Raw genomic sequence first — 27108 nt, 5'->3', positions numbered from 1 at the left:
CGAGCGGCCCCGCCCGACGGACACACCTCCCCGGCGAGCAGCACAGGTCGCCCAGTTGCTCGTTGCTATTGGCCCCTTCCGCCTACCGTCACCTCCTCTGTGTCTTTCCATTGGTCGGCTCCTCTAGTCTCCCCTCTCTTCCTTCTTTAGCTAACTGGCTCCTTGACCAGTGACGTATCTGCGTGGCTGCTCTCTGACTGGCCGGGGGTGGAACGGAGGCGCCGATTGGTAGCTTCTGCTGCCCTTCCGACGCCCGGCGTTTGCTTCCCGACGCGGCGGCCCTCCCTCGCTCTACCCGCGGCGCCTCCCGTGACCCGCGGTGGCTCCCGCCGGACGCTGCCCGGTGCCGAGCTCCAGCCTGCAGCCGTGAGCGGCGCTTCGGGGCGCGGGAGGGACGGGTCCTGTGCTGTGTCAACACCCGGCGGGGCAGGGGGAGAGCTCCCGCAGCTGGGGAGGAGCGGCCGGCCTGGGCCGCGAAGGCGCCGTGCTAAGATCTGCCCTCGCAGGCCGCCTGCCTGGGTGAAGCATGACCCCGACACAGTGGGACTTCCCGGTGGAGCTGTGCTGCCGGCCCATGGCGTTTGTCACCCTCACCGGCTTGGACGTGGTGTACAACGCCGTGCACCGGGCCGTGTGGGACGCCTTCTGTGCCAACCGCAGGGCTGACCGCGTTCCCATCTCCTTCAAAGTGCTCCCCGGCGACCACGAGTACCCCAAATGCAGGACGAAGGTAGCGAGCGGCGTGTGCCCCGGCTGCTCCCTTCCGGGCCGGGTTCAAGCCTGTGCCCGTGCAGCAAAGGCCAGCGCCGGGCCCGGGGTGTGCGGGAGTTGGCGGCTCCCCGAGGGGAAGGGCCGTAGCCGGGGCTGGGCTACTCTGCCTGGTTAGCAGACAGCCGAGCAGCACTCACACTGCTCGGCGCTAGCCGGACCTCTGCTATCTCTTCCCTCACTGTTGGGGGCTAGGAGCTTAAAGAAGTGTCAGGACCAAGGGCGTTGTAATGGAATGCTATGGATGCCTGGGAAACGAGGGTGCCTTAGCTCATAAGCCCGAAGCAGGGAAAGTCAGTATGATTTACTTTTTAAGATACTGCTGGTCATTTACTCAGCTTTGAGGTATGCTTCTAAAATTTGAGTTTTAATGAAACCTGAAGTGTAACTCTGGAGAAACTAGATGTTTGAAATCACTGTATTCAGGGAAAGACATAAAGCCTTTAACCAAATGAAGTGCAGCAGAAAGAATCTCTCTGCTGTACTTTCTGCTTTGCAGTGGCAGTTAAAAAACAATGTCAATGGGTTCCACCTTTGGAAAACCATGTTATTCTGTGATGCTGGCAAACAGCAAGAATCCAGACTGGTTTCTCCTGGCTCAGTTTGAGAGCCCTCTTTTAAATTGAGCCTAATATTTGATGAAAGTGTGTGAAACATGTTTCTGAGCTTAACCCTTTTCTCCAGTCTACCTGGAGTCTGTTCTTTGTTGCTGATACCTCAGACATCAGGCCATGATGCCAGGTAACCAGGGGTATGTCTTGCTTAATAGGAAGCAAGGGCTTGAAGGGAGCAATGTTAAAGTGAAGATGACAGATATATTCTCAACTGACAAGAATGTAGAGGCAGTTCCCTTCCTTCTGCTATAAATGTCTGTAAATGGATTCGCTTTAATAATCTCAATATTTTCAGAGGACATCCTATGAATGGTATATTCCAAAAGGAATCCTGAAGACTGGCTGGATGAACAAACACCTGAATTTGGTTCCAGCACTTGTGGTGGTGTTCTATGAACTAGACTGGGATGAGCCACAATGGAAAGAAAAACAGCTGGAATGTGCTACTAGAGTTGAAATTGTCAGGTAGAGTCTTTTTCACTTAGTGCATAATGTACATGGTTTAGTGGGAGGTGTTCCTGCGCATAGCAGGGGAGTTGGAACTAGATGATCTTAAGGTCCTTTCCAACCCTAACTATTCCATGATTCCATTACAAGCTAATGGTAAGTGTGAATTGCAGAACCCTTCCTGTATGCTAAAACATATAAATAGACACAAATGAAAGGGAACTTGAACCTTGCTTTGTAATGTTTCTTTATCCGACTATAAAGAAACTATCTTTTAATGCCTTATTTATAAAAGTTATTCAAGTGAAAACAACCTCTGAACTTTTGCTTGCTTAAGTCCGGACAGCTGTTCTGTCCCATCTAAACAAAAAAGGGGACATGGCATTCTGTGGATGATGCAGCATGTTGTTGTATTCAGGTTTATTTTCCTCTATATAAAATTCTTTCAATGCTTCCATCTAGACTGAAATCTCATTTTGTTCTCATTATTCAGAAATAAGAAATGAAACCTTGACTCTGGGCTGTTTCTATTTTAGGCAAAGCTTGCAGGGAAGAAATACAAAAGTTGCTGTGGTTTTGATTCAGAAAAAAACACCATTACCTCCAGGTACTAGAAATCTCTCTGCATGGTTGTGGTGATCTCAGTTTTTCAGAGGGCCTGATGGACTGAGCCCTTATCCTTTATCACATTATCTGCATTCTTAATCTAAGATCATCTACATATGTTAAATGTATTGTGGCTGCAGGAGGGTGTACGGATAGAGTGCTCTAAGCATTTGATATTTTTATCTGTAACTTTTTCCTCTTTAGTCCAAGTCCATCTTTTGATGTGCAGTATCAAAAATGGTTTGCCACTGTAATACACTGGATATGCCTCCTTGTAAGCAACTGGCATTTTAAAGCTTGCTTCAGATTGAGAAAAGCTGTGAAAGCAATGAGAACCTAGAGGGAAGGGTTTTTGGTACCTACAGAAGCCTTTCAGTTTAAATCTGTTTTAATGGTTGAATTTTGGGCGTTAAGTGGATCTGTGAAATGTGATATGTTATAATCTTATGTTTCCGTAGTGCTGCTGCTTGGCTGTAGCTGCATGCTTTCTAGTGTCTGGCAAACTGGTTTTTGTTTTTTCTCTGCCTGCTGTATATGTTTGTCTTTTCTGGATGCTGTTGTATTTCACAAGACACATTCTCACTTTCTGCGAGATGAAAGTCTTATGTCGTACTTGTAGGTTGTTGCTAGCTAAGCTGCTCCTAGAAAGTTTCTGTAATGTGTTCTGCTGGATGAAGCAGCTAGTACTGTGGAAGTAGGAAGAAAGAATGTGGTCTTAGTTTTATCTGTCCTATGTTTTTCCATACCATACTAGTCAAGCTTTTAGAGCTAGTTTGACATTGCAGCACTGTATACCACTTTCTTGTGCTTTCCTTCACTTCACTAGGGGAAGATGTTATTGCATCAGAGAGGGCAGCAGCTTTATGTAATGCATGTGACCTTTCTGGAAAATCCCTCTTTGTACTTCCACACACTGATCATCTTGTTGGTTATATTATAAGGTAAGTGACTGTAAGACACTGTTTTGCTCTGCTGACTGTGGGTTGGTTTACATGACAGTAAGCCTGCTGGCAACAGATGGGGTACACCCATCTCAGAGGGGGAAAGTGATCTTTGCACAGGAGTTAGCAGGGCTTATGGAAAGATCTGTAAACTGGATTTGGAGGTGAAAAGGGATAAAACCAGGCTTACTAGAATTAAGCCTAAGGGCAGCATGCCAGTGTTTGAGGGGCAGTATGCTAGTAATGTCCTTCAGTCTGCTGTGTCAGCAGAGGTAGGGGGTGGAGATCCATGTTATAGCAAAGATGCAAAAGTTATTGATATTTTAGAAACTGTGGAAGAACCTGAGACTTAGGGCTTTCCTCCCAAAAGAAGCAGAGGGATAAATAGCCCAACTGAAGTGCATCTACACCAATGAACACAGCATGGGCAACAAATAGGAGCTGTGTAAGCCATTGTGCAGCAGGAAGCCTATGACATATGCTCAACTGGAGTGCTGCAATGGATGGTTATGAACTCTTTAGAAGGGATAGAGGCAGTGGGGTAGCCGCCTTTGGCAGAGGGGCAGGCAACTCAGAAGGACTACAAGGATGTGATCCTAAACTGGGAGGAGTGGCTGACACACCAGAAGGCTGTGCTGCCATTCAGCGAGACCTGGATAGGCTGGAGAGTTGGGTGGGGAGAAACTTGATGAAATTCAACAAGGGCAAGTGTAGAGTCTTCATCTGGGGAAGAACAACCCCATGTATCAGTACAGGTTGGGGGTTGACCTGCTGGAAAGTAGTGAAGGGGAAAGGGACCTGGGGGTCCTGGTGGATAGGAGGATGACCATGAGCCAGCAATGTGCCTTTGTGGCCAAGAAGGCCAATGGCATCCTAGGGTGTATTAGAAAGGGTGTGGTTAGTAGGTCAAGAGAGGTTCTCCTCCCCCTCTATTCTGCCTTGGTGAGGCCGCATCTGGAATATTGTGTCCAGTTCTGGGCCCCTCAGTTCAAGAAGGACAGGGAATTGCTTGAAAGAGTCCAGCGCAGAGCCACAAAGATGATTAAGGGAGTGGAACATCTCCCTTATGAGGAGAGGCTGAGGGAGCTGGGTCTCTTTAGCTTGGAGGAGACTGAGGGGTGACCTCATCAATGTTTACAAATATGTAAAGGGTGAGTGTCAGGATGATGGAGCTAGGTTTTTTTCAGTGATGTCCAGTGATAGGACAAGGGGCAATGGGTGTAAATTGGAGCATAGGAGGTTCCATGTGAACATCAGGAAAAACTTCTTTACTGTGAGAGTGACAGAGCACTGGAACAGGTTGCCCAGGGAGGTTGTGGAGTCTCCCACATTGGAGATATTCAAGGCCCGCCTAGACAAGTTCCTGTGTGGTGTACTCTAGGTTACCCTGCTCTTGCAGGGGGATTGGACTAGATGATCTTTTGAGGTCCCTTCCAACCCTTGGGATTCTGTGATTCTGCGATGTTGTGAGGTTGTGCAGGGAAAAAATGCAAAGGGTCAAAGCCCAGCTAGAACTTAATCTGGTTACTACCATAAATGACAGCAAAAAATGTTTCTATAAATAAGTTAGTAAGAAAAGGAGGGCTAAGGAGAATTTCCATCCCTTATTGGATGCAGGGCGAAATACGGTGACCAAGGATGAAGAAAAGGATGAGGTACTTAATATCATTTTTGCCTCAGTCTTTAGTGGTCAGACCACTTGTTCTCTGGGTACCCAGACCCCTGCACTGGGAGACAAGGATGAGGAGCAGAATGAAGCCCTCATAATACAAAGGGAAATGTTCAGTGAGCTGCTACACCTCTTAGACATGCACTGGTCTGTGGGGCCAATGGTACAGAGGGAGCTGGTGGAAGTACTCACCAAGCCATTTTCATCATTTCTCAGCAGCCCTGGCTAACTGGGGAGGCCCAGTTGACTGGAGGTGAGCCGTTGTGACACCTGTCCATAAGAAGGGCCAGAAGTAGGATCTAGGGAGCTACAGTAATTTTTTATATTTCTTGGAAATACGTCTTAAAATAAACTATTACAGCCTTTCAAAAACAGAACCTACTTGTTCTACTTTGTGCTACCCTGGTGTAGTGTTTTGTGTGAGGCATTTTTGTCTGCACTTTTTCCCTGTGTGGCATCTCACAGGAGAATTTAGTAATACCTGAAGGTAATTTGTGAACCCAAGAATAAGCATGATCGAAAGTAACTTGTTCTGAAGTACTTCAGAATTTCTTTGTGTGGGGAAGAAACTTGGTGAAACTTAGGAGTAACTTTGTTGCAGGTTGGAAAATGCTTTCTATGAGCATGCACAGACTTACTATTATACGGAAATAAGAAGAGTTAAGTCTCATAAGGAATTCTTGAACAAAACCACTCATCAGGTAACGTTGCCCTATTTTTTTGATACTTTGCAAGTTATATTGCATTTTAAAACATTAAAATAAGGGTTGTTTGTTGCTTGAACATTTTTATCCCCCCTACTTCCAACTGAAGATGCTTTCTCCGAGTATAGAAAGTAAACCTGGTTTTATGTTCTGCAACTTACTTTCATTTTGATTGGTTTTCTTACATTTATTTGTCTTTCCTACATTGTCCTTAGACGAAAAGCTACAGCCCAAAAATGATGTTCTCCCATTAAGAAAATCTCAACTATTTCATTATCTATGTTGTTTAACCAGTGTGAATGCAGTATCTGAACGAGTTGTGGGAAATGCTTCCCTTAGATGTTTCATACTTAAAGTTGCCCTTAGTTTGGCTTTTTAACATTTGCTTTTCAAAATTGTCTGCTCAGACAGATAATGTTCTGTTGCAATTGCCAGCTTCCTTCTCTTGGAAGCTGGGATCCAAGTGGTAAGTTCCAGACCAACAATAGACATTGTTGGTATAAAGATTTTGGGGTGTTCCAAAGCCTGTCCCCTGTCCCAGGGTAAAAGGCTTAGAAGAGATTAAATCCTGATGAAACATCACTGCTGCATTATAGAGAGGACTATTAGGAAACAGTTGCATAGTCAGTTTTTCAAATCAACTGTAGTATTATGTCAGCCTCTACAATTATCACCTTTATGTGGTTTGTAGGTAACAGGTATGTTTGGATGTTTGTGAATGATGTACATTGGTTCTGTTTTGCAGCTTTTATTTGTTAGACACCAGTTCAAAATAGCATTCTTCAGTGAACTGAAACAGGATACTCAGAATGCTCTCAAGTAAGACTCATGTAATCTTCCGCTCTCCTCTCTACCCCAAATTACTTCTAAGCCATTGACTATAATAGATGTTTTCCTGAATGCAGAATTATTTAAACATGTATATAAGGGGTGAGTTTTTCATTGGGAAGAATGCTCTGATTGTAAGGCTGCTTTCTGCTGTTGGTAATCCTATTCTTAAACTTTATTATCTTGTATGATTTAACACTAATTTAAGTATTCCTGTTCAGAAATTACAGAACTGCCTATAATCTTGTGCACGAACTGAGGTCTCATGAAACAAATATGCTGGAAATCAAGACCATGGCAGGATTTATAAACTACAAGGTAACAAGTGTACTTCTAGTCTTCAACAACATTTACTTAAAAACAATAAAAGATGCATTTGAACTTCTAAACCTTTACAGATTACATTTTATATTGCTTTTAAGGAGATGGGTTAGAAACAGATATTAGTAGAGTACCGGTTACACTCAGACTTGCAAAGACTCCGAATTCCACAGGAAAGTTCCTTAGGTGAAGTTTGGGAGTATCTTGAAGGATTTGAGTTGGTCTGAGATGCAGTCGTCTGAAAAACTTAGAGACTATAACTCTCACTCTGTGCATGGAGGGAGGGGAGGGATGAAACAAGGGTTGCTTGTTTCTTTGAATATTTGTGTCTTCTTGCAAAGCTAAAGCCAGTATAGTTCAGTGACTGCGTGTTAGGAAGAGGAAGGTAAGTCTTTAAGAATCAGATGATACTTCTGTGGTATTTGGGAGGCTCTTAGGTAAAACAAAACTATCCTACTATTTACAACAGTACTGGAGTTGGATTCCATCAAATTCCATCTGCAGGCTTCAAACAGAATTACTTTCCTAGTGGCTCTGCATTTCAGTCTTGAATTTGACTGAGTTATCTACTCTTTCATTGATGGCTTCGGGGAGAAGGGAAATAAAAATAACATTAGGTGAAACAGAGGCCACGTGGTTTCAGGTGTACTGCATTACGGTTTACATCTCTCTTTCTCCCTCTTTTCTATGCTATTTGAGTTCTTCAGAAATGTGTAAAATTTGTTTGGCTGTATTGTGAGTGGTGGGTTGTTGATGGTTGGGGGGTTTGGTTCTTTTCTTTTAAAGCTAATCTTTAGCAGCCCAACACAATTACTTTTTTCCTCTTGTTTTGATTTCTTTTAGATCTGTCGCCTCTGTTTTCAGCATAATACTCCACTGGATGCAATTGCTCAGTTCAGGAAACATATTGACTTGTGCAAGAAAAAAATAGGAAGTGCAGAACTGGCTTTTGAGCATGCTGCCTGGATGTCTAAACAGTATGTTTTTGCTTAGTAATGTTCCTGGTTTAGTTCTTTTATATAGCCTTCTGAAGTTCAGTTGTCTAGGCAAGATACAAATTCTGAGCTCTTTATCTAAGAAAGATAGACTGGATCATAAAAGTTGTATGATGTTATTCTGCTTGGCATTGATTATTGACTTTTTTTTTCTGGGAATGAACAGGGTATGACACATGCAGCCACAGAACTTGGAAGTGAAACTCCAGAGAAGTGTTGTCTGTCTTAAGACTAACTAGAACTTTTAATACAAGTGCACCTTTCAGTTCAATTTGCTATTCTGGGCATAATTTTGGCTATGATTTGTTTTTTATAGGTTTCAGGCTTTTGGTGACTTGTTTGATGAAGCAATTAAACTGGGATTGACAGCAATTCAAACTCAGAATCCAGGTTTCTATTACCAGCAGGCAGCCTACTATGCACAGGAACGGAAACAACTAGCAAGTATGCTTTGTAGCCATGATGTAAGTTGGGAAGGCAACAGTGCTTTGCAAGTAACCAGATAGTAAATCAGCTAATGTTTTAGTCTCAAATGGTGGTGGAATAATCCATAATATGTAAAAAAAAAAATCTAAGCAAAGGATATGTAGAGAGTTTGGTGTTGTTTTTTTTTTCTGATGTTACACAAATCTGTTATCTGTTGGAAGAGTTCCTCTAGAACAAACACATCATTTATTTTATTACAAATAATTCTGACATGTTTACAACATAATAATTAAAAATAAAAACCCACCAAAACCCAAAACTTTCTACATCTCTGGATACCTGAAACTTTACTGGTTTGTTTTACCAGTATATTTTTCTTGATGTCCACTGTATCTGATTACTTACAGGGAGCAGAGAAACAAGAGATTTAGTATTAAAATCTGTGTGTGGGGAGGGTGGTGGTGGTTGGTTTAGGTTTTTCTGAAACTTGCCTGGCAGAAGGGGTTCCGTGGAAACTTGATCTCTGCAGTTGATTAACCATACATGCTAATTACATGTAGCTACTCTCCAGCTGACGTGTCCTGGGTTTTTAAAAATGTCTTGGTTCCTGTTGGTGCTATTCATTTGTTGTTAGGAACTATTATTAAAAAGGATTATTCTTTAACAGTGTTTGAGGTGAATGAAATAGAATGTCAGACTGAATGAGAAGTATTTAAATGTTTGTGTTTCCTGAAGTACTATTCTTATTCGGGTGGCTGGAAAGCTTATATGTTCTCAAGCAAATTTCTTTTTATGTGTATTTGAGCATCAAATCACTTTTCATGCTTTAAAATGAAAATGAACCCTTTTTTAATTACTATATTTGCTGAATTTATAGTCCTCTGTGATATATCCCAATCCGGATCCCCTGGAAACGCAAACTGGAATGCTTGACTTCTATGGGCAAAGACCATGGCGGCAGGGAATATTAAGTATGTTTCTGTGTCTTGTGTCTGTGGAGTTTGGACAAACTTCTTTAGGTGCTAATCCTTCCCAGCTTAGTGGCATCAGCATGTGCTCCCTTTTCCACTGAGACAGACGCAGGGCTGGGACCTCACTCTTGTTAGTTGGTGGTATGACTTGAACAGGTGTCAGCTGGAAGCACAGGAAGTGTGTTTGATCTCTGTAACAAACAGAAAAAGGAACCTCAGGCTTATGTAGGATCAGGTCTTCAGTGAAGTTAGGCCATACTGAAGCTCTGCTGCTGCCTTGTTTCTGTTGCTGCCTAAGCTACCTTAATAACTGGCGTGCTGCAGTGAAATGCACGCCTGCAAAGAGAAAGTGGAGAAGTGGATGCAGCAAAAGTAAAGACATCCCTGAAATGTGACTGTTACAAATTTAACTTGCCATCCATATTGTATCCTGTCAACTGTAGATTTTTTTTTTTGATTTTTTTTTCTTCTAAAAAAGCATTTTGGATTCTGAAATGGATTGAGAGGATGCAATGCCTTGGTTTTAATCTAATAAGGGAATTTGTGGCTTTCCTAGAAAGGAGAATGTTTTCTCAGAAATTTGGACTTTGAATGTACAGCTTTGGGCTGTGTATGAATACACATGCATTTCTGAGATCTTCATTGTTGACTATGGTTTTACTTCCCTTTCCTCCTCTCCATTTAGTCTCCTTTATTCTCTGTGTATCCTTTGGGCTTTTCTACTTTATCATTGCCATCTTCTAAAGACTTTGGTTCATTTACTGTAAATACAGTACTGTCTAGCTTCTTTTATCTTCAAGTGTTACTGTTTTAAAATTAGTTACAATCTACTGCCAAGGTTAAAGAGTTTAAGAGAAACTTTACTTGTTAATATATTCATGGTTTTTATTTTAAATTTAATTAATAATTATTAAAAAAACCCACAACTTTCTGTATCTCTGGATACCTGAAAATTTACTGATTTGTTTTTTTCAGTATATTTTCTTGATGTCCACTGTATCTGATTACTTACAGGAAGCAAAATCAATTAGAATCTACTGCCAAGGTTAAAGAGTTTAAGAGAAACTTTACTTGTTAATATATTCATGGTTTTTGATTCCAGCAAAAATTCACAGTCTTTTAAAGCCCTGAACAGTTCTTCATATGTTGGCATTCTCTACTGTTAGAGACATCAGCTTGAATTCTTGAGATCAGATAGGGAAAGGGCTGCAAATTTGCCTTAACATATGCACTTTAAATGTTAATAGATGCAGTTGAAAGACTGGGCTGTCTTACTGTAGTTTGCTATTTTGGGGTAGCTTCAGATAACTTCTTTTAAACAAAAGGGGAGATGCTTCTCGTCGCTTCCCTTCTAGAACGTTGAGGATGCATGAGTTCTTAAAGTCACGTGTCCGTTTCCTACGCAAAAGAATGTTTATGAGTTCGAGTGTGCTTGCGTTGGAGCTTGCATTGCATATAGGTCGCAACATAAATAGTTACCTTTGGGTCTGGATAAAATTCCAATTGCATGGATTTTTCACTGTCTTATGCAGGTTTTGATCTTTCTGATCCTGAAAAGGAGAAGATGGGGATTTTAGCCCTACAGTTGAAAGAGAAGAATGTCCTTCACTCGGTAAGTTTTACTCTACAAAAAAGCGCCTAAAATTGTTCTCTAACATTCAAATGTTTGCATGTCTAATGATATCAGTAATTGTTTTTTCTCTTAGGAGCTAATCATCACTTTGTTGAGTAATGCTGTTGCACAGTTCAAGAAATACAAATGCCCAAGAATGAAAAGTCATTTGAGTGAGTATAGGTAATCAGATGCTTTTTTTTTAATTAGTTTTGCAAAGACTTTCAGTATTGATCTGGATTTCTTTTTTTCTTTTGATCAGTGGTTCAAATGGGAGAAGAATATTACTATGCTAAAGATTATGCCAAAGCTTTGAAGTGAGTATCATCCAGCATTGCTTCTTTTACATGCTGTTGTTCTCACTGAGACCCCATGTCTTATTACTATGGATTAATGTTGGAAGCTCATCTAAGTTGCTCCTTTTAGCTGAATTGGATTGAAGCACAATCTTTGGAGCCTAGAAACTCCACTTACATTAAAGACAGCAAAGCAGATATGATGAGTCATCTATTAGAGTAGAAAATCTTCCTGTTATAAGCTGTTGTGAGGATTTACCTTATTGGGCAAACTTTTTATTTCTAGCTCACAGAGTGCTCTCTCTGTCCTTCCCAGAAGTGATTTCTGAAACTTGCAATGAGAATATAGTTACGTTTAAATACAGATTTGTAGTTACAAAACTTAAGGAAAAAAAAAAGAAAATGTAGCTGAATTTAGTTTTTGTTTATATACAATGGAATTAGGAAAAGGAATCATTTTCATTGGTGTGGTTTTCTGCTATTAATGTTTAGAGAGCTAGGAGAGCTTAGTGCTGAGGTACAGCTACCATCTCTGAAGGATGTGTCTTATGCTTAGTGTCTTAACTTTGTGGTTTTTAAGGGGGAACGGTCAAGTTGGTGTTAAGTAAGAGTCCTGCAGTGTTTTCATTGATTACGTTTCAAATTTCACATGTTGTAAAGGGAGTATGTTTGAGGTAGGAGAGGTGCATTTACTGCTGTTACTGACTGACTGGAAGCTACATGGAGGAGAAGATAGGCTAGGATAAGCAGATCAAAACTTACTGTGTACTCAGTAGTAAAGCGTATTTTTAATGCAGTGCTGGACTTAGACTCTTCTATCTAGTTGCTGGTTTTCAAATCAAAAGGAGTTTTCTTGTTGGTCTCTTCTTCAACCCTGAAATAGAAAATTAGTGGAGTAGATGTGTTTCTTTACAGTAATTTTATGCTGTTTTCAATAAGTCATAGCTGTGTGTGAACAGTAGACTTCAATCTAGCGTTTCTGTTAACGGAAATGAGTTTTGTATAAATGATAGCAAAATAACTGCAAGCTTCTAAAAAAAATTGGTGTGTATAACTTGTTTTTCTTTGACTTTTACTGCAGGCTGTTGGATTATGTTATGTGTGAATATCGCAGTGAAGGGTGGTGGACTCTTCTCACTTCCATATTGACAACGGCTCTCAAATGTTCATATCTGATGGCTCAGCTGAAAGATTATATAACGTACTCTTTAGAGCTACTGGGCAGAGGTATTCTTTTAAGAAATATACTCAGCCTATACAGAAAGATTAGAGTATGTGTATTTGGAAGTCTGATAAATCATCATCAGGCATGGTGCTTAGAGTAGTTTAGATGTTTTGACTACAAAATTTCTGGGTACCTGTGAATTGTTACTACCTTCTGTCATATGCTGGGAGTTGAATTTTCTTGCTCTTTATGAAATTCATTGCATTTAAATTGCCTGTGTCAGGATATCTGAGGAACAGAGCTTCCTTTGAGACTGTTCAAGTAATGTAACAGAAGCTTGCTGAGCTTAGTGATGGAGGAAGAACTGTAATAGCGCTAAAGAGGAAAAACAGTCTTTGTAGCAAGTAACAAAGCTAGCACCATTTTTCTGGGCTTTAAAATCCCAATGTGTGTTTTTTCGACTTCTTTCTAGAACTCTGCTGATGAAATAGGCATGTGGTGTGTTTCAGGAAAAAAAATGTGACATAGGGTGGCTGCACAATAATAATACAATCACTGTGTTTTGTATAATGTCTGTTAGTTGATATTTCTGTAAAAATAATCCTTTTGTGCCCTGAATCGCTAATTAATAGCACTATTGGAGTAGGTGTGGTAAAAATGGGTTTGCATCTTCTGTTAGTGCGTCTTCTATGCTTTGTATTAACAGCTAGTGAGACAAACCCACCTTTCGTCATCTTCAAGAGAAGAGTGCTTACTTTAATTAGTCCTTTTTTCTTTCTTCCGTCACCTTATCTAGGTGTTGTTTCTAATGTTATCCAGATTTGCTGCTTTGCATGTTCCAGACTTTTCTACTGTTTCTTCTGGTTTTAAACATAAATAACATTGAATAGGCATTATTCTATTGGGATTTTCCTCCAATAGATTATGAAATGCTTGTCTAACAAAAAAATGCTTTTTTTTTTTTTTGTTCCAGTGGAAGTAAGAGGAAACACTTAAAATCAGGGAAGTTCTGAAAACTGAATGAGTCCTTTATTACTGGTAGATGGATGGTAGAACTAGAATGTATTGTTTTTTTTGAAAGATGCAATCTGAAGAAAAGGTTTACTTTTAAGTTAAAAAAATCGTAAGGGGACTTGCTTCAGTCTTGCAATGTTTGTTTTTTGTTCTGTTTGCTAGCATCTACTCTTAAAGAAGATCAGAAATCTCGAATAGAAAAAAATCTGATAAAAGTTCTAATGGTAAGTGGCAAAACTACTACCCCTTTAAAAAATCTTAAGACTGTTCACTGTTTGGGAGCCCTCTCCTATTGTTTGTAATCTTCTATCTGGATACAGAATGAAAGCCCTGAGCCTGAGCCTGACTGTGATGCTGCGGCTGTGAAAGCATCGCAGAAGTTGTGGGGTGACCGTGTTTCCTTGGCAGGCAGTAATGTTTTTACAATAGAAGTCCAAGATTTTATACCGTTTGGTAAGTAAGAATGCAAATTAACACCAGATCATAAGTTTTTATGTAGTTGCATCTTGAAATTGAATAATTAGGAAAAAATACAAAGCTATGAAGTGCGTATTAAAGCCAGCAACACTGAAGCTCTTGTTTCAGGACTGCTCTGTTCTTCATCTAAATAGTAAGATAAGATATCATGAGAGAAGCCCTGATATGGATTACTAAGGTGGAATCCCTTGCTTTTTGAAAGACTTCTGCCAATTTGGTGGGCTTTGAAGTAGGACTCCGAGGAAACAGGGCAGAATGTGTGCAAAGTAGTACTCCCCATAGAAAGAGGGCGCGTGAGAGTGTTACCTACAAAAGAAGTGTATCTAAGTGTACAGTGTTGTTGGTTTTGTTTGGTTTTGGGTTGGGATTTTTGGTTTTGGTTTTTTTTTTTTCTGCTAGACCTCCGTCTCCTCTCCTCTGCAAAGGTTATTGCCAAGTGCTGAAAAGTGGCTTTCTGTGACAGTGTTATTAGCCAGATTTGTGCCACTTGCATAGAAATGAAAGCTGTAAAGAGTATTCACGGAACAATCCCTAACACAGTTCTTTCAAGAGTTTCATGTTTCTTTTTTTTATTTTAATTCCAGTGCAATGCAAAGCAAAATTTCTTGCTCCAAGTTTTCATGTTGATGTTCCTGTGCAGTTTGATGTGTACTTGAGAGCTGATTGTCCTCATCCTATCAGGTTTTCTAAGCTATGCATCAGTTTCAATAATCAGGTAACTATGTTCTATCTGTGACCTAGTGGTAAAAGCTTATCATAAGAATTGAATAATACAAAAAAAAAAATCCAAAGTTCTTTTCCAAAAGTTTGTTAATATTGAAGTTGGAAAGTTGTTTTTCTTTTTGCATTATTTATCAGTTTTGACAAGTACATTGATGCTGTGCTAAAACTTTCCAATGCAGTTTGATTAATTAATCTGTTGTATCTTTGGGTTTTTATTAATGTTTTCTAAAGTTTCAGAAGTGTCATTTTAATCTCTTATTTCTCTTTATGTTCTTGCATGAAGTTACATTAATATAATGGATATTTTGTGTTAAAGAATTGTGTTGTAGTTACTTGCTAAGTCTAACTTCAGTAGTGTGAAAAGTAACAAGAACTCATATAGTTTGATCCAGTAACACAGAGCCTTAATATTTGCTTTGCTACCATTAGTCTCTAAAGACGTCTGAAGTCTGGATTTATCAACATTTTTCCCCACTCCTCCGTTACAGGATTACAACCAATACTGTGTGGTAGAAGAAGGCTATCAAAAAAGTGATATTCTAGAGCAGTCATATCAAGGAACAATGTGCTTAGTCCCTGGCAAAACGAGAAAGTTCACTTTCAAATTTGTTGCAAAAACTGAAGATGTAGGAAAGAAGATTGAGGTTTGTCAATTTGTTTTACACCCTTCTTGCTGATGCTTACAAAGAACTCAAAACTGCAAAGCTGCCTCTAATCTGGCACCAGTTACTAACATCAGTGCAGTTCCAGATGTCTGAGTTCCTGAAACTCAGTACCAAAATTAAGGAAGTTTTATTAACAATTCCAAAGCAAAAAAAAAAAAATTTCACAAAACCTTAAGTATTGCTTCAAGGTTGTGTTTTTTTTCATATGTGCAACACCTTTAAAAAGAATAAAAAAGAGGGGGAAGGGGTGGTATAGCACTATGAGAGAGTAAGAAACTACAAAATACACTGCACACACATAAACATGGATACTTTTCCCACCACTGTTTTATTAAAGGAAATTAATAAAGTGGTGAGGTGTCTTCAGCTTGCAAAGCTTCGAGAAGCTTTATAGTGATACACATCATTATTATGCCTGTATATGTTGGAAAACCATATTTTTATGGTAGTTGATCTGAAGACAAAGTTATCAGTATGTGCCTAAATTTGTGTTTATCAGATCACCTCTGTGGACTTGATCCTGGGAAGTGAATCTGGCCGATGTGTGATTCTGAACTGGCGTGGAGGAGGAGGAGATGCTGCTTCATCTCAAGAAGCATTGCAGGCAGCACGTTCCTTCACACGAAGACCTAGGCTTCCAGATAGTGAAGTGCACTGGGACAGTTTAACTATTCAGGCAAGCACTATGTGAGTAAAAACTTGGTAATATATATATAATGTATCATTGTAAATTTCCTGAGAAATCCTAATCTTCTGAACTCTCTTAAAGAATAGGCTGGTTTGGTCTTTTTAGAATAGGCTTAAAAACTTGTTATTTAAGTAATGTATAATAACTGAGTTTTCTCTCTTACAGGATTATTTCTAGAGTGCCAAACATTTCTGTTCAGCTCCGTCATGAACCTCCTGCCCTGACTAATGAAATGTATTGTTTGGTCGTGACAGTCCAGTCACATGAGGAGACGGTGGCCAAAGATGTTAAGCTTACAGCAGGTTTAAAGCCAGGTATTTGTGGTTATTTCCTTTTAACGCAGTAGTCTCTGAATTGTTTCCTTGTACTTGATGCAATGCAGAGAAATACAGTAAATGGCACTCTTGTAGTAATTAAGAGCCAAACCAAAGTGAAGGTTGGGAATTATGAGGTACCAGTGGTAAGAATAAGAATGAACAGACTAACTCAGTTATGGTTATCTTAACCACTGCTTGACAGTGGTGTTTATGTGGGTATTTCAAAAGATAAGTCTTTACAAGGTTGAAGAAAATGTGGAAGCTTTTGTATTCCTTCCTGGCCTTTAATTTGCTTATAACTAAATCATCCTTTCCCCAAGCAGTAGATCTCTTCCTTGCTGAGATGAAGGTATTAGCCAGGGCTAGGTAAATGTTTTCTAAGTGTAGTCTTCATGGGTTTTCTCCTGCCCTCACCCATGCTTTTTTCCCTGTCTTGTACAATGTGGTTTGCTTTTTAAACAAATTGAAATCCGGGCAGCAGCGGAGACCTGGGACAGTATTCCTTTGAATGAAGAGGAAAAAATACACATGTTGTACATCTAAGTCCTCGTTAGCTGTATGTAGTTATTGCTGGCAGTTTTCAGTATGTGAAGTCCAAATGTTATCCTTGGTATGCCTTTTTGTAGAAATTATCAAAAAAGGCACAAATATTTTTAGCATACTAGCATATAGGATGAAGTATATGCTGTAAACTCTGAAATGGAACCACGTTTCCCTGTACGATGGTACAGTTCTTTAAGCTTGTTTAATTGAATGTTTGGGCTTGGCTTCTAAAGTAGTGTTTAATGGTTGGTCTTGGTATTTATTTTTATTCTCCCTCTTCATCTTGACTCTTAACTTGTGATATGTGAGGTCAGTGTGTGTTTGCCCATTACAGTAAAAAAACTATTGAAATTTGACATTTCATTTGTAGGGAAGGCAATATATTTTCCTCAGATCCAACTCTTTGGCTTGGCTTGCTTTGCTTGGCGTAGATTGCAGTAATGCCCGCAATCTAATCAACCTCTGATTGAAGAATGGTGGTGTTAGCATTCAGACGTTTGGGTTTATGTTTTTTCAGTGCCCATTTGGAAGAACAGTTTTATAGATGTGAAATCATTTAGTCATGCTCCTGAAAACAGAAGAATCGCAGTACAGCGAAACATCCTTTTTACTTCATATAGAGTACCAAGAAAAGCTTGAATCACATAATGGTGTTGTATTTTGTATATGGTAGGGAGCACTATCTAGGTATGACTTCTGATTTTTACTGGTCTAAATAGATGAAACGCAATCCTTGCAGATGTGAACCCTCCAACATAAGAAACTCAAGATGTCAAATCCATCCTCTGCTGGTACTTTCGAAAGGTTCCCTCAACCATATGAACAATGTTAATTCCTCATCTGTTGTTTCTTGAGATTGATGTCTTACTATTTTTAGTTGCTGCTTTCATGCTTCAGTGATCTAAGCCTGTGTGAATATGAAAGACTGTTTTTTTATGCTAGGGCAAGATGCGAACCTGACTCAGAAAACTCAGGTGACTCTTCGTGCAACAGATGCCTGCGATGACTCCTTTCCTGCACTGCTTCCTGATATTCCTGTAGGAGACTTGCAACCAGGGGAAAAGGTGAAGACTTAAAACCTTATTTGTATATTGCACTTAAGAAAATGGGTATCAACCAAAAAAAAAGCTCTCATAGAAGGATCTGTGTTTAGTTCAGATATCTGAGCCAATAAATTAAATAACTATGGCATATTTTACCTGTTGCTAACTTGTAGTTTAGCATTTCTTTAGCTATATATCCTTTTGGACTGTATTTGGGAATAAGATGTATTCTGGGATTGGTAATACATGTGGGAGTTAAGAAATGAAATAGAGGCTAGTCTCAATTATTAATTAAATACACTTCCTAACAGCAGTAGATAATAATAGTCAGCAAGGGTGATTCAGCCTGGTAGAGGATCAAATGTGCAGGTGTTGCATTGCACCAGGCTGAAATTGTGACTAGTAAATTAGAAGCTAATGTACCATTATATTATACAGTAATGATTCTCTTGTACTGTTAAGTAGTAGCAGACAAGCAGTAGTAGTGGAACAATTGGAGCTGTGCTAATCTGATTAAAGTAATTCACTGTGTGACTAAGATCATGCATTATAGGAGATTCTTTACATGTAGATGGCATTGTACTGTTGCTGTCTTGGGCTAAGTAAGATGATTAAGAAGTTTTGGACAGCTCTAGGCCCAGTTAATATAATTTAGGTATAGCTTGACTTATACTGTCTCCTTTATTTTGCAGCTGGAAAAACCAATATACATTCGTTGTGGAACAGTTGGTGCAAGGATGTTTCTGGTTTATGTTTCTTACTTAATCAACACTATCGTTGAGGGGAAAGAAATCCTCTGCAAGTGTCACCGGGTAGGATGTAAAGATGCACCAGTTGTTGGACATACATTCATGAAATGCAAGAAATATTCTCAATTTAAAGGCTGTAATTCAAAGTCTCTTAGAAACCTTTCTAGTAGACAGAAAAAAAGCCGAATCAGCAGTATGGTAGCCCAGTTTAGGGTGAGCAGTTTCATAACCATAATCAGAAGACAAGTTTTCCATATTTGTTCTTAAATATCTTAGATACATTCTGTCCTGGGGAGGACTATTTACAGTGATGATTAAAAGTTACTTTACATTAGTAACCTTTAACATCAATAGCCATATCTAAAACTAAACGTAACTTTTTTCCTCCTCTTCTTCCTACCGCTTTTGTTCACTATGCAGGATGAAACTGTAACAATAGAAACAGTATTTCCTTTTGATGTCTCCGTCAAATTTGTCTCCACAAAGGTACGTGTTTGAGAAGTTGCTGATATTTTGGAATTGCACCATTTTCAGTAGCTGTGCCTTATTTAGTTAGAAATATCCAGAGCTTGTGTCTGTCTTCACAGTTGGAGCACTTGGACAGAATATTTGCAGATATACCGTTTTTACTGATGACAGACATCCTGAGTGCTTCTCCTTGGCCTCTCACTATTGTAACCAGTCAGCTACAGCTATCAGCTTTCATGACGCCAGTAGATCAACTGGAATCTTATGTGGAGAATGGTAAGTTTTCTTAAATTATGCTCTCTATCAGAAGGATACTTTTTGCATAAGTTGGGAATAAGAGGCAAATCTTAAAAACCATTTGCTTATCAAACTCTAAATAGAAGGAAGCTGCTTAATACTATAGTTGCTTGCCAGAACACAACTTAAACAATAGTTCGTACAAATGTAGTTGTTTTTCACTAGATCAAGTAAATAGAGTTGAATTGGTAGATGGTAACCAAAATTCTAACTGTAACAGATGTAAGGGAAAGCATCTGAAAGTACTTCTGATACACAAATTTCTAGATACCCAAACGAAAAGATACTCAGTATTTCCAGTGTTTATGGGTTTTGTATACTTTCTGGAATGCAAGCACATTAGTCTTTGGATGCTGCCTCTATGGTGTAGTAGTGTGATCCATGTCCATGGTTGCAGGCATGAAACTGAAAAATGTGAAGCTAGACAGAGTGTGCTGTGAAAGAACGGTTAGAAGTAATCATCTTTTTATACTAACACAGCTTAATAACTTATTATTCAAATGTCTGCATTTGTTGAGCCAGAGATGTGAAAACGTGTATTCTATCAAAACTGGGAATGAGATGAGGCAGTCTGGATGGCTGCCTGATGGTGGGGCAGCTGTCCACCCACGCAATCAAGGACTTGTAAGATTCTAGTTCCTGTGTGGATTCAAGAGTTACCTGGCAAAGAGCAGTTATTTCCCAGGTCCTTTAGTTTTCAAACTATGATATTTCATCTTCAGCTCTGGCACTCTGTGCTTGTGCCAGGAGGTGTGAACCCCCTTAGATACCAGCTATTCAGCTGCCCACCTTCTGGGTTGGGTTGTTTGAGTTTTTTTGTTTCTTCCTTGTAAGACTTAACAGAGGTTAGTGATTCATTTTGAATGACTGAAACATATATTTTCTGAGTACTTTTTTTAATAACTCTTTAGGGAAAAGGTAGTTTTTCTCAGTCCATTCAAGTGGAGAGGAAGAAAAAGGAAGAAAGAAGAGTGAAAATGTAAAGCTAGTAGATATTTTTTGTTCCTCTCTCATCCATTTTGGTGGGACAGGAAAAATGTCTGTTGTTTATTGTGCTTTAAAACTAAGATTCTCTTATGCCTTTGAATATGCTGTGGGAGATGTGTAGAACTTAAATTGGTGTTATTTTGTGCTTTTTGGTGTGTATGTACTCTAAATTTGCAACGACTTGTACTGTGTGTACATGAAAGGCCTCATGGTGCCATTCAGAAAGTAAGTTTTCATAGATCTGTGTGTTGTGATACCTCATAATCTTTATTGAATTTACATATTCTGTAGGTGTACTTTTGAGAGCACTTCAGAGGCCTTTCTGGCTGAATGCTTGTGTTGTATTGGACTTTTAGACTTGGTGGCTTCTGCAGTAATGATTATGCATTGATTTTAAACCAAATCTTGCTGATAGTTGTTTTACAGACAGGTGAGAGTGCCAGTGAGTGCTTTTGCCTTCGATGTCCTCCAGTCACTAATGCTAGTGGAGTAGCAACTGGATGTTATGTCATTTCCTGGAAGAGGTAAGTATATATGGGCCTGGATGGGGAGAGGAAATAAGCTGGTCTGGGTTTAAGGATGATGGTGAGTTGGTTGTGGGACTTTTTAGGGTTTTTTGGTGGGTTGGTTTTGTTGTTTGGGGAAGGGTTGTGTTTCTTTGTTTGGTGCTTTTTTCTTTAATTTTTTTGTCATTTTGTTTTGGTTTGGTTTTGGATCTTCCTGTAACAATCACTGTCTAGACTTTGAACCTTACTAATTACTGCTTAGCTTGTTAGACTTTTGACATGTTCAATTTAAGAGATAAATATTATGTGATTGTGGTTTTGACATTCCATAAAGCTTTCCTCTTTGTAAGGTCTTAGGTCAATTACAAAGCTGTTTTGTCACCAGCTGCTCTCGGTTTTCAGCAGTCATGAAATACTTCCCTTGAGAAGCCAAGTGAAAGGAATAGTTTTACAGTAGCAGAAGCAAACTTCTTATATGGGAAAGCTGCTTTCCCACCCTAGATTGTGGATTTAGATATTCACTCAGTTTTCTGAGACAAATGTTGAGGTATATCTTTCTTCTAGCTTGCTTTTATCTAGTTTTAGAGCTGTTTAGTTTCCTTACTTGCCTTTTGCTATTTTGCCATGCTGTAACACTTTCTTAATTTTTCTTTTGCTCAAGCAACCCAATGAAAGGATTTGGTTTTTTTGCTTCCACCACTGAAGTTATGAACATTTTAGTTTAGTCACATGTAAATGATGTTCCTTTGGTGTACTCACTTGGTACTTTACATTAAGTTTCAACATGGTCTGCATTTGACTTTCTCCTGCAGAAGTTCACCTGTGGAAAGTGTACCTGTCGTTAGCACAGTCATCACTCTACCGCATGTGATTGTAGAGAGCATTCCCCTCCATGTTAATGCAGGTAACGTTAGTTTGATGATATATATGTCCCAATTAGAATGTTCAGGACTGCTAAAGTTTACAGCATCCAGAGCTTGCATTTACTGCGGCAAAAAGCAAAAAACTGGTGTTGGATATTATGGAGCTAGTGAAAGAAACTGTGTCATTGCTTAGACTGCTGAAAGCCTTGCCCTGTTTCCCTCCTTCAGTTCAAGGGAAAACCTGGGAGGTAGACACATACATTTCTCTTAAAAGCTATCAATGGATAGACCTGTGTTACATGGCAGCACAGAGCCCAGAGTTACCTCTGCTAATGCTGCCTTCCCAGTAGGTTTCTCTAGGTGCCTATGGCAACAGTTGTGCCATCCACCTACACCCTGGCTGCAACCCAGGAAAGAAACAGCCTGGAGAATTGGAGCTGCTGGCGGGCAGGTGAACTGTTTCTCTACTAGCACTTCACCTGCACAAGAGCAGAGGGAGAGTGAGTGCTCACTGAGCACACAGAATTCTTATGCTTTCCTCAGTGTTGGTTTCCTTTATACTAAAATTCTTCCACCATCCCTTCCTGTTAAAATTTGAAGGAGCTTCCTGACTGTATCTGATAAGGTCTTGGTAAGCTGAAAATACGTAGCAGCAAACCAGGTGACTTCCTAGTTAGCATTCCTGGACAGTGTTGGCAGTTGAGGGCTTTGTAACTAGGTGTTGAAGAAGCGTTATTGAAAAGCTGTAATGAAGTGGTGTTCTGTTCTTTAAGCTTTTCTTATGAAAAATCTTGTCAGAAATGCATTTTAGGTACCTAGCTGTATTTTTTCTTCAAACTTTTCACTGCTGTTTGCAATAGACTTTTTTTTTTTTTTTTAACGTATGTAACTTTAAAATGTATTTTGGTTTTGAGATTACTTACTTTCTTTCCAAAGATCTGCCATCATTTGGTCGAGTCAGAGAATCTCTACCAGTCAGGTACCACCTGCAGAATAAGACAAACTTAGTCCAGGATGTGGAAGTGTCAGTGGAACCCAGTGATGCCTTCATGTTCTCTGGCCTTAAACAGGTACAAAATTGTCACATGTACTGATCGTGCTGGCTTCTCTGGTAGTGAAGAATATATTGATTAGACCTACACTGATGTGCAGAAAGCGCAAACTCATTGTTTATAGGTGTTTATGGTGAATCCTGTCTGGAAGAATGCGTGGATGCAGACTCCATTTAAAGAAGGGCTAAATGGAAGCCTAACTAGGAGCTGCTTATCATGTTGTTTATGGGTTACATGGTGTTTCAGTATAGAAGCAATAGTTAAACTAGAACAGGAGAGTACTTGTATCCTTTCCAACTCCAGGAACTAAGCTGTATAAATACAAAGTAAACGGAGGAGTGCTTTTGGTCACAGAGCCCACGTATGATTGTGGCTTTTTTCTTTTGTTTTTTAAGATCCGATTAAAAATCCTTCCTGGCACAGAGCAGGAAATGTTATACAACTTCTATCCTCTGATGGCTGGATATCAGCAGTTACCGTCTCTTCATGTAAACTTGCTGCGGTTCCCGAACTTCACTAACCAGTTGCTCAGGCGATTCATACCAACACACATTTTTGTAAAGGTAAGACTGTGAGAAGTGCTGTGTGTGTAAAGGGTCCCTGTGGGGCTGCTCAGTTTTGAGGGACCACCTTCCAGTTCTGCTCAAAGCTGGGTGTTTCTAAGCAGACTAAAATGACCAGATTCTAACAGTTATTTGCTTTGAAAAGTCTTGGGTTGTGCATTGTTGTCAACAACCAAAATCTTTAGAAAATCTGTTTAAGTACAACAGGTATTTGAATACAATTAAATGAGGGAGCTGAATGCATTTAGCCTGTGCCTGGTATTCCAAATCTTACTCTGTAATATGAGTTTTAAAGTTGTCTGTATTTTGAGTACAGTGGAGTGAGATAAATATGATACTTTAATACCATAATTTGTAGCACTGCTGGGGGGGAAAAAGAAAGTGTTTGAGCAACCCACATGACGAGGCTCAGAAACACAGCAGCATCCCACACATCCATAAATAATTTCTAAAAACACGTTGTCTTGGTGAATCACTCCGTCTAGATTTATTTTTTTTTCTTAAATGGTACAACTCTGAAAACCATTCACTGTGTCGTGAAAAACAGGTCACAGGCTTCTTCTGACTTTCTAAGAGTCATGCCCAAAACAGTGCTTTCTCATTCCGCTGCTGCTGTTTCCAGAATACTGTATTCCACTTTTAGTTAGACTCTTAGCAAGCAAGGAGCCAGAAGAGTTTGTTTATATGACTTGAGGTGGACTTGTTCAGGCATTTATAATCCTGTTTCCAGGAAACGGGCCTGGCATGCTTTCAAGTTTGTTTTAGCCAAAAGAGACGGGCAGAACTTACCTTTCATATATGCCATCTGTCAGTGGTTCTTCTAGATTGGTTGTCAAGATGGCCTCCTAAGTCAATACAAAAGGCGTTCCTCAAAAGCATGGTGTTCCCAGCACTCCTCTGGAATCTCTTGGGTTTCAGAATTAGTTGCTTTTGTTTTGGAGTTGTCGGGACCTCAAAACCCCCTTATTTTAAGGATGCCTTTTGTTCTTTGAAACTTTCTCCTTGCTCTGTTCCATCTCAAGTGACTGTGCTTAAAATTCCTCCAAGAAACTGTCAGTTTCATTCCTGTTTTGTTAATAATAATCAGCTTTTTATAGTGTGGTAATCCCAGAACTGTGATCAGCCAGGCCTTGTCTTAAGCTGTCCAAATGTGTACAGAGATGGCATTTGACCGGGCAATTAAGGAGCGGAGGCCTCTAACAGGTATTCAGTGGGCCAAACTGAAGTTTCAGTCGGACATCTTCTGTGTTTGTGCTACTATTGGAAACCAGTAATATATACAAAGCTATGCTTGTGTACTAGAGCTACACTGATCAACATAATGTATTGCAAAGTGAGTTTCGTAACAGCCTTAGTCTTTTGTGTTTGTGTGGTGTTTTTTGTTTGGCTTATTTTTCCTGTCGTAATTCTCTTGTCTTTCTCACAGCCTCAGGGTCGTCAGGCAGATGATAACTCGATTGCAGCTGCATAACTGTTGGACCTCTGCACTTAAAGAAAATGGTTTGTTGCACAGAATATGTAAAGCTCACTTTGGAAACGTGGCTTTGATCAAACCATAAGAATTAAACTTTATTTTTGAATTACAACTCCTGGCAGAACTAATGTTTTAAACCCTTCATGTCTTTCTTTAAGGAATAAACACATGGGGAAAACTTGGTGCTTTATTTAACAGAAACATTCTTTTGAAGTTAACTTTGACTCTTAAAAGTGTTATTAAGGCGTATTACATGTCTTGAGCATTTAAGTGAAGAAATGCTAATTCATTTGACCGAAACTGAAAGATGTTTTCATAATTAACAGTAAGTTGAAGTCCAAAGACTGCGCTTGGAGAGTTACAGCATTGAAAATTATCATCTGCTATGGCACACCAGGGTATGCAGCAGAACAGTAAACTACAAATGGTTACATTGTACTGTTGGAATTAAACAGCTTAATAGTCCTTCAAAACCATAAATCTAAAAGGCACTGTTGCTCCAGGGTAAGCCATATATCCGAATTTGAATTCAGCAGTTAGTCTGATGAACAAAGTTATTCCTAACAGTTGTACTGTCCAGCCTGAAGCTGGTATGGTTTTGGATTATTTTTACACACACTGCTTCCAAATTAAAGATGTGTCGTGGTGGTCTCCTGCTGTGTGAATCGAAAAAAGGATTGTCCTATTGTTGTACAGCTCCAGATGAAGTGGTGTTTGAAATACAGTAGATCATGTATATATACAAAAAAAGCATTGTGAAAACTTCAGTTGTTTAACTTTCTAAATAATTACATTTTGATTGCTTGGGAAATACCTTATTTATTGTCAAAGTGAAGTTCTAATAAACAGCTTGTGACAGAGTACTCCTGAAAATGTGGCCTTCATTCCATTGTTTTCACAGCTGCACAGCTGTTGTTTCATAACTGGGCTATTTTGTGGTCTGATCTTTCAGTACTTAAAAGGGGCCTATAATAAAAATGGGGAGAGGCTTTTTAGAAGTGCCTTTTGTGATACGATGAAGAGTAATGGCTTTAAACTAAAAGAAGAGAGATTCAGGCTGGATGCGAGGAAGAAATTCTTTACAGTGAGGGTAGTGGAACACTGGAACAGGTTGCCCAGAGGGGTGGTGGATACACCATCCCTGGAGACATCCAAGACCAGGCTGGATGTGGTTCTGGGCAGCCTGATCTAGATGGAGATGTCCCTGCTCATTGCATGGGGGTTGGACTAGATGACCTTTGAAGGACCCTTTCAACCCAAAGTATTCTGTGATTCTGAGTACAAAATAACAGCTGTAATACTTTGAGAAAAGCATTAGAGAAGCATGTAAATACTCCTTACCAGCAGAAAGACTGTAGGCTGATTGGCAGTCCTGAAGAAATGTGCATGAGCGTATACGGCTTTTCCATGGAGTGCAGCTGTAGTTTATTAGGAGTTTTTTCTGCTGTATAGAGGTGACTGACAAACCGTGTTGGTAAAAGCAAATGAAACCTTCCTTCTTCTTTGTGTAACTATGATGAGCTAAGTGGCAGTCATGGAATAGGTATTTTATCTCTTTTAAGAGTGGAAAATGTATTTCATTTCCAGATTATTATTTTGTTTGTTTGTTTTAACTCGCCACTCAGATTACAGCAACTCTGGCACCTCTGCTACTGCTTCTTAAGAGACATGTTGATGCAAGTGGTGTGTTTGGTGGAAAACTGGGGTGCCTTTTTCCCCCCACTGAGGCGGTCTAATAATGAAATAGGTATTTGCATTCCTTTGAGAAAGGGGAAGGCACAAATTGCTTTCATGGTTACAATGATACTGAAGTCTTAAGTGAATAGTGTAAAAAGGTTTCTACTTGAAATGGGGAGTTGTGAAAGTAGGAACTTGAATAAAATAATGTAGAAATACAGAAATGCAAACTTGCCTCACACCATGGAAAAAAAGGTAACTACTTTGCCATAGTTGTAATTTCTATTCTTTTTCTCGTTTGCAAAGGGAATCTCATTTTGTGTGATCTTACTGTAGCTGTAAACACTACAAAGCAAAGATTTTTGTCTTAGTTGTCTGCAAAGTGCTAGGCACACCTTTTATGCTATGTAAATGACTGATGTGAATGAAAACATGCAGCAAGCAGGAACCACCTTGTTAAAAATGCTTGAGAAGTGATTAATGATGACTATCTTCCTGACTCATAAGACTCTACTGCTGAGGGGAATGTTTCTGATTCATAACCCAAATCCCTTTGGAAGTCTTGAGGAGATAAAAAAAGCACATGTATTTCAGTGTAAGTGTAGGTTTTTCTATTGTTTATGATGTTTTGATGAGCAG

General features: G+C 39.5%; 1 protein-coding gene across 2 annotated transcripts; it reads left to right on the top strand.

The window, feature by feature from the left end:
* The first annotated feature begins 275 nt into the window (after positions 1-275).
* TRAPPC11 (trafficking protein particle complex subunit 11) lies at positions 276-24904 on the top strand. 2 transcript variants are annotated; one of them, XM_061372123.1, is made up of 29 exons: positions 277-730; positions 1678-1847; positions 2366-2436; positions 3262-3376; positions 5647-5746; positions 6495-6568; positions 6799-6895; positions 7742-7875; positions 8210-8357; positions 9197-9290; positions 10823-10902; positions 10997-11075; positions 11165-11219; positions 12280-12425; positions 13540-13601; positions 13698-13830; positions 14439-14569; positions 15066-15221; positions 15742-15929; positions 16096-16244; positions 17733-17854; positions 18526-18645; positions 19003-19068; positions 19170-19326; positions 20750-20858; positions 21653-21744; positions 22640-22773; positions 23151-23318; positions 24745-24904. In XM_061372123.1, exons 1-29 carry the CDS (start codon positions 527-529, stop codon positions 24787-24789), a joined length of 3399 nt encoding a protein of 1132 aa, XP_061228107.1. In that variant the 5' UTR covers positions 277-526; the 3' UTR covers positions 24790-24904. The 2 variants fall into 2 exon arrangements, with proteins under 2 accessions (XP_061228117.1, XP_061228107.1); XM_061372133.1 differs by lacking the exons at positions 21653-21744; positions 22640-22773; positions 23151-23318; positions 24745-24904 and having other exon boundaries at positions 276-730; positions 20761-20858.
* The last annotated feature ends 2204 nt before the right edge of the window (positions 24905-27108 follow it).

Source organism: Neopsephotus bourkii, unplaced genomic scaffold (genome assembly GCF_033783945.1).
Source record: "Neopsephotus bourkii isolate Nb327-2 ecotype Australia unplaced genomic scaffold, CSIRO-AGI_Nbou_v1 NB_168, whole genome shotgun sequence".
Taxonomy (NCBI): Eukaryota; Metazoa; Chordata; class Aves; order Psittaciformes; family Psittacidae; genus Neopsephotus; species Neopsephotus bourkii.
The sequence above is the reverse complement of the archived record's forward strand: the minus strand, read 5'-3'. Positions and strand labels throughout refer to the sequence as shown.

Excerpts from the sequence above, each read along its gene's own strand:
- TRAPPC11 (XM_061372123.1), top strand. The coding sequence starts at position 527 with ATGACCCCGACACAGTGGGACTTCCCGGTGGAGCTGTGCTGCCGGCCC. Across the intron at positions 3,377-5,646 it reads CTTGTTGGTTATATTATAAG|GTTGGAAAATGCTTTCTATG; the intron begins GTAAGTGACTGT and ends ACTTTGTTGCAG. Across the intron at positions 17,855-18,525 it reads ACTTGCAACCAGGGGAAAAG|CTGGAAAAACCAATATACAT; the intron begins GTGAAGACTTAA and ends TTTATTTTGCAG.